Raw genomic sequence first — 7198 nt, 5'->3', positions numbered from 1 at the left:
GAGAGGTTCAGGTACATGAAAATATGAATGAAGAGATCTCTATGTCATGTCTTTATGAAAAAAAGTGGTTAGAACTGATATACAATGTTCGTTGATTACATCTATGATAACGCTAAATATATATGAGGATCTTAAGTCTAGAGAAACAATTCATGTAGAATTGATTTCATATGAAAGACATGTAGTTTTGGACTTGCAGTTCAAACACTTGAAAGTATAAAAGTCAATAATGCATGCAATCACTTTTATCTATCTTATATGTCTAGCATGACATGAAAACTTGATATGCATCTAAAGTCTATTTATATGGCTTATATGACTTAATTTATATGACCATCTCTGAAGAATTTAAATGACTTAACTTATATGACAATCCCTAAAGGATTTAAATCGCTTAAAGAGCATACAACTTTTAGTCCTGAAGTACCACATCCTAAGTGCAATTTATGCACATATGTATCTTGCTATAACTCTAAGCATGATAATATGATAGTGAAATTTTTTACCTCTATGGAGATATTGAAAAGGTCATTCCACGGCATTATATGAAGGCATTACATATCTATCAGGATTGATGATTTCAAGGTGCAACATATTCATTCAAGTTAACATGCCTGATTTGTTTAACAAATCTCTACCAACGATCTTTTGAAGATAGGTGCACAAGATTTGGGATGCGAAGGCTCAAAGATGTGAATTGATTGTCTCATCAGAGGGAGTTAATATGTGTTGTACTCTTTTTTCCTTAAAAGATTTTGTCCCACTGATTTTTCTTGCAGGGTTTTTAACCAGGCAACCAAAATGCGTATTGTTAGATATGTGTACTCTTTTTCCTTCTCTAGAATTTTTTCCCACTGGGTTTTATTATAGCTAAGGTTTTAACGAGGCGCATTATCTGTTGAATAGACATTCATGGGGAATATTATAAATATAATTGCATTTAAGGTGAATGTCTATATTTTTGAGAGATAGAGTTTGTTAATTTGTGCCTAAGTCACTTTTTCCCTAAGTTTTGTTTCATTGTAAATCATTCCAAATCAATAAACTCTCTTTCTCTCTACTTTTCTCTGGAATACTCTCTCTTCTTTTATTGTTTTATAACAAAATCTTTGTTTCTTTTTTCTTTCTTATTTTTCAGTTTCTTTTTTATGCCAAGTGAGGAGTACTGGAAAAACATAAACATCTATATAGAATCAATCCATTAATAAAATGGGTCAATGAGAGAAAAATATCAATAAGAAAGATAATGATTAAAAAAATAGTGACGGTAAGAAGAAGAAGAAGAAAAGAAATATCATGAAACTTCTAATAAAGCTCATTATTTTACAAAGACCAAATTTCTCAAAATTTTACTAGCTAGTCGATTAGCTTGATTATAAGAAATCACTTTTCAAAAACTCACAAGCTAATCAATTTGCTTGATTACGAAAGCTGAAACTTCTGTAATTTATTATCCGGCGAAATATTAATAACATTACAAAATGATAATACAAATTAGCACAAAAATATATATTGTCACGAATACTCATAGTAAATAACAAAAGAAAACGAACATACCTAGTAAATCCACAGCTTTCCAGATCTATTGTTTCTTTAATGGTGACTGGTGAGGGTTATATATTTCCATTTATAAAAGTGATCATTGATCAGAAATGAAATCAAAAGTTCTTCGGCTAATGTTAAACTGTTAAAACTAGGAGGTGAAGAGGCATAGATTGTGATAAATATTCTTTCCAATTAACAGCTCATTGTAGTAATTACTTACCATTTAATAGGGTTCCAATGTAACAGTCAACTTAATTTTCTGTTGGCCAAATGATTAATGACCATATTGGTTGAAACAGGCCTGGCATACCACATGGCCGAGAATAATTAGCAGAAGATGAACAACTCTTCATATATGTTAGAGTATTCTAGAAATGATTGATTGTGGTAAATAATCATTTAATGGATTTTATTTGGCTAAAGGCTAATTTGGTCATTAAGTTTTTGAAGTATATTTTAGTAAAATAACTTCACCTAAAAGTCTTCATACTTATAATATAGTATGATCCACCTTTTTGCATTACTGAATAATAAAATTACCATATTAACCTTAATTTATTTATTGGAACTGTAACAAATACTCCTATGTTCTTTATTCTAAGGGCAACTTTTGGAAAAAAAATTAATTCCGTATTGATATTTGTAAAAATCATATATTGTGGACCACACAAAAAAAAATTAAAAAATCTATTAAAGTGGACCATAGGGAGTATTAGCTAGTTAAGAGGTTATGTTTTAGAGTTAAGTTCTCAGTTAACTACACAAACTTCTAACTATTTGATACAGGCTAGGGGTGTTCAAACCGAACTAAAAAATCATACTAAACCGAAAAGTAAAACCACACCAATTAAAAAACCCTATTAAGTTTGGTATTGAGTAGAAAAATCTAACCAAACCGACATATAAATATATAATTTTTATATATACTTTTAAGACTTTATATAGAATTTTCTTTAAAAAGTATCTAGAAATATTTGGGATCCTCCCATAGGATGTATTTAATAGAACTATGAAGTGTATCCATTTTTATTTACTTTAAATAATGAGTTGTATCATCACTTCTTATGATTGAAATGCATCAATCTTTTTTGTCCTTTCATATTCATACAAGATCTATTAAATTCTTATATCTTTTTTGAATTTGAAATGGTATTTTAATAATTTAAAATTCAATAGTACATATCATTATTTACGTGTCATATTGATTTTTGTGTTTACTTATTAAATTCGGTTAACTTTGAAAGCGTACATCCACGAAAAATCAATGCTAGATGACTAAGAAAATAACTATTATATCTTACCAAAAAAATTCCATAAGAATATTTTAATAGATTATATATTTGTCAGTTTTTTAAATTTTTACTAAACATATATTCACTTATCAAACCTTTATCTATAGCTTTAACAAAGTAAGATTGTCATAATATTCATGCAACAAAAAAAAACCCGTAAAATTCGATAAAATTAAACTAATCCGGTCCATCTACACCCCTAATACAGGCTATACATAGTTGAATTGTTTTTACGTATCCGATAACTCATCTTATGTATTTGGGGTGAAATTTAAAAATAGCCAGATTACAACTGGTCGTTCAAAAATAGCTCAGTTTCAAAAGTAATCAAAATTTAGCTACTTTTCATGTAAAGATAAATCTGAGCGAAAATACTGTTCAAAACCCCGGAAAATACGCCAGTATATTATGCTGGAGTTCCAGCATATTATCCTTGAACTCCAGCATATTATACTGGAGTTCCAGGATAAGTATGCTGGAACTCCAACATAATATGATGGAGTTCCAGCATAAGTACACTAGAACTCCAGCATAATATACTGGAGTTCCAGCAAGTATACCGGTCCAGCATAATATACTGGAGTTTGGAGCACCGGTGCTCCAGTCTCCAGTATATTATACTGGAGCCAGCAAAGTATACCGGTCCAGCATAATATGCTGGAGTTCATACACAGGTGCACCGAACTCCAGTATATTATGCTGAAACGGTCTCTGTTGCAGCAAAATAGTGGCTATATTTCATTGATTTAGTAAACGCTGGCTATTTTTGAATGACCAGTCCGAAAACTGGCTATACCGTGCTATTTTGACATGTATTTGTCGTGGATCCATTCGTAAAATCCAAAAATAGACTACGCCGACTGGGAGTGGAAATGCTAATGAAGTGAGTAAAAATTGTATCTGATGACCAAATTTTGGACTACTTATTAATAATAGCTATTGTTCAAAATCAAATTGAGAAATAGCCATCTTTAATGCGAAAATAAAATTTAAACAAAAATAGGCCGAGTTAAAGCATGAGAATATTCAAGCACATTGTAATGAAGTTCAATTTTTTTACAAGTGATAGTAACCAAACTTCCTATAAATCACGCAGAGAAATAACAAGACCAATGATTAGCTTGTCATTTTTCTTATGGCAGAATTTTAAGACTTGTTAACTTGAAATTGCAATTTGCAAGTGGCAGAAGGTAATCTTTGCGCGCACTCACTTGACATACTTGCAAAACCAATCTAACATGTCCTTGTGGGCTTTTTCAGCATTCTTCACTGCCTATTTGTCTTCCACATTGTATCACACTGTCCACCCATGCTCAACACCAGCAAATATTTTGACAAAGCTGTCCACCTATATTTACAGAAGGGCAACAAAGAAAAGCAAAGGGTAAAACCTAAAATCATGAATGTAACAAATCCATCAAATTTGTTCCTTACTATCTTAGTGTATTCCCTGAATAAACAGGACAGTAGTATATATTTTCAAACTTCAATCTGATAAGAAAATCTTAATAATCAAGTCTGATCATGTTCTTGTACCTTGGGTTTTGATGATAGAATCTCCTCCAACTGCTTAATAAGCTCCGGAGGAGAGATTGGATCTATCTCAGCAGCTAAAATAGCTATTGGTGCCTTAACCTCTGCAAGTAATATGCATTACCAATCGAAATACTCAATAATCTAAACTATTTGATATATAAGACAATTTCAGTAAGCTTATCATACTATGATCCTAGTACGATCACAGTTGGTCAAGCAAGGCCTCATCATCTAGTTCTAGTGGATTAGAGCATCTCTCTTTCAAGGAGGCAGCAGAGATTCGAATTCCCCTGGGGTAGGGTACTACGTATATGGGATGCATATGCATCAAATTAGTGTAAATTCAACAGTAATACCTCAATATGGTATTCAAGCTGATTTTAGTAATAACAGCAATACCTTTAATATCATCAACCGTGACTAATGATGGGTGCAATAGCACTGCAGCTTGAATGTAGTCATGAGACATAGCTAGGTCAGTAACCACCTTTCCTGTTAAGAAAACTAGAGATCAGAATCACAACAATATTAACCCTAAAACCATAGAGTTCAAAATCTTACCACCCCAGCAAAATCCTGCAGCTCCAATTGTACATATACCTTTATCTTTTAGAGCAGCAACAACCTTTTTTGCATCTTCAAATCCTTTATCCTAACAAGAATTAACAATAAGAAAATGAATAGCAAGGTGGCCTGCTGCTAAGAATGTCACAGGACATTCCGAGCACAATCAACTTAATGAATGGCATGCAGAAGCAGAGTCAGAATTTGAAGCTTATGGATTCGAGAATGATTTCTAAGTTAATAATTTGTATGTATTCAATGGATTCTTAAGACAAATATAATTTTAGACCAAAACTAGTGAGTCCAGCCGAACCATAACCTAAACTCTAGATCCACCCCTGATGGCATGGGCTCCTTTGACTCTGTAGAGACAAATCTATGGCTATATTATTAAAAAAAGAAAGCTTAAATTCAACAAATTCTGAACACATATTGTTCCGCCAGATTGGTAAAGGCTTGTCCGTATTTTCAGGATCATAAGGATCGCCATAAAAAAAATCAGGAACCACCACATAGTATCCTGCAGCCGCAACTTTGTCCTACATATACAACAGCAGTTGAATTTTGGTAGCAGCCCAAGATAAAATAGGAACTTCCTTAATTAATTACTAAACAAATTAAACAAAGAACGGTGAACCTGACTTCTTCCCTTGAAATGTAACCACAAATTAACACATGCATACCTCAGATTTGGTGATTCATAACCTGCAAAGAATACTTAAGACCATAAGTGATTGTCTTCCGATCCCAAAAAAATAGAAAGAAGATAATCCTTATACCATAGTAATAAGGTGAAAAATGGAAATCAGGAGGTTTTTAGAGTCTCTGGTATACATAATCTAATTGTTCCTGTTATATATATATATATATATATATATATATATATATATATATATATATATATATATATATTTGTTACACAATGTGCGTCCCAAGGAGGATGTAGGAGGAGCTAGGAATTTTGGAATTTTAAAAAACTCAATCGCGGTTCCGCCTACCATAAACATCCGAGACGAGAAGGATGGCAAGTTTGGAAGTGGAAGGACCAGAGACGTACGTTTTGAGGCCCCCAAGGTCAAACACACACACCCCTCCGCTGGTGGGTTCTCGCAGCATTGAGCCCCTGCCATCTTTTGCTACTGAAGATTGATCAAATTAGAAAGAAAGGAATGATATTCAGCGACTTTATAATCACTAATCTTCATGCCAGTAAATTATTATAGTGAGGTTGTGGAGTTAGCAAGCTACAAGGATGCACTGCACGATTATATATGTATGATTTTCGCCTTTTTAATGGAATAAATAAATGAAATAGTCAACGAATCTTCAAAAGTCAGCAATGGCTCTCAATTACTAATATGTTATATTATGTTTTCTTTTTTTCAACAAATAAACATTAAAAAATAGTAAAATCAAATTACACGCCTCTCTAGCTAAATCCTCCTTTTATTTTCATGGCTGTTTAACATATGCACATGTCTATAATTTTTGGAAATATTTCATTGGTAAATTATTCTGAAGATAAAATGTTCTCTTTTGAATGTTAGTACAGTTTCTAGGTCTGATATATGATATTTTAAATTTTTGAAATCTCCATTAAAATGTTAAGTCAGGTGTGTCGGTTATTTCATGCAAAAGATAAACAAAGTATTATTTCTTCTGTCAAAATTATACAAGGTGGTTAGACAGAATTTATGCATTTATATACAGTACAATTGGGCATTTTTAGTTTTTTCTTTCATTTTTATATGAACTTATAGTAATCCAATAAAATTGAAGGTCATTTTTGACATTTTAAAAATATATGTAGCAATTGAAACTCATTTTTCACCTCTAATTTAAGGTCTGGGGAGTGTGTTATAACCTCATGCAAAAGGCAAGGACGTATTGTTTCAAATTCATAAGGTTAAAACGTGGAGTGAGATTTACGCTCTCGTTTACATTGAATTGTGTCAGTGGCATTTTATAATTGAGAACGAAAGTCAAATCCAGAATGTGCGTGCTCTTATAATATTTTTTAACTGGTACATATAATACTCCTTGGAATTCATAATCAACTGTCAGCAAGAGGCAAAGATGACACTTGGCTAGTTAAGTGATTAATATTTCGAGTTTAGTATTTATTTACAAACTTCTGACTTTTTGGGGCAAGCTATACACAACTCACGAATTATTCGTACATATCTGATACTACCAAATCTTGTAATTATCTTTTTCGTGGATTCATAAACAATCTAATAATAGACTACGTCTACCGGCTG

General features: G+C 32.1%; 1 protein-coding gene across 3 annotated transcripts; it reads right to left on the bottom strand.

Annotated features, from left to right (window-relative positions):
• Positions 1 to 3846: 3846 nt before the first annotated feature.
• LOC107768049 (endo-1,3;1,4-beta-D-glucanase-like) lies at positions 3847 to 6183 on the bottom strand. Of its 3 annotated transcripts, XM_075245141.1 has the most exons (6): positions 5936 to 6183; positions 5621 to 5642; positions 4935 to 5476; positions 4773 to 4865; positions 4374 to 4474; positions 3847 to 4185 (listed from the first exon to the last, which is right to left on the bottom strand). In XM_075245141.1, the coding sequence occupies exons 4-6, from the start codon at positions 4840 to 4842 to the stop codon at positions 4132 to 4134; spliced, it is 225 nt and encodes a 74-aa protein (XP_075101242.1). In that variant the 5' UTR covers positions 4843 to 4865; positions 4935 to 5476; positions 5621 to 5642; positions 5936 to 6183; the 3' UTR covers positions 3847 to 4131. The 3 variants fall into 3 exon arrangements, with proteins under 3 accessions (XP_075101242.1, XP_075101243.1, XP_075101244.1); XM_075245142.1 differs by having other exon boundaries at positions 4935 to 5642; XM_075245143.1 differs by having other exon boundaries at positions 4935 to 5642; positions 5995 to 6183.
• Between the last annotated feature and the right edge of the window lie 1015 nt (positions 6184 to 7198).

Source organism: Nicotiana tabacum, chromosome 22, assembly GCF_000715075.1.
Source record: "Nicotiana tabacum cultivar K326 chromosome 22, ASM71507v2, whole genome shotgun sequence".
Taxonomy (NCBI): domain Eukaryota; kingdom Viridiplantae; phylum Streptophyta; class Magnoliopsida; order Solanales; family Solanaceae; genus Nicotiana; species Nicotiana tabacum.
Note: the sequence above shows the minus strand (reverse complement) of the source record. Positions and strands in the feature narration are given on the sequence as shown.

Bases quoted from the DNA above. Each gene is read 5' to 3' on its own strand.
- LOC107768049 (XM_075245142.1), bottom strand. From the start codon at position 4,842: ATGTCTCATGACTACATTCAAGCTGCAGTGCTATTGCACCCATCATTA. The intron at 4,475-4,772 runs GTATTGCTGTTA...TATTACTTGCAG, and splicing joins CACGGTTGATGATATTAAAG to AGGTTAAGGCACCAATAGCT. The intron at 4,186-4,373 runs GTACAAGAACAT...CTGTAAATATAG, and splicing joins TTCTATCATCAAAACCCAAG to GTGGACAGCTTTGTCAAAAT.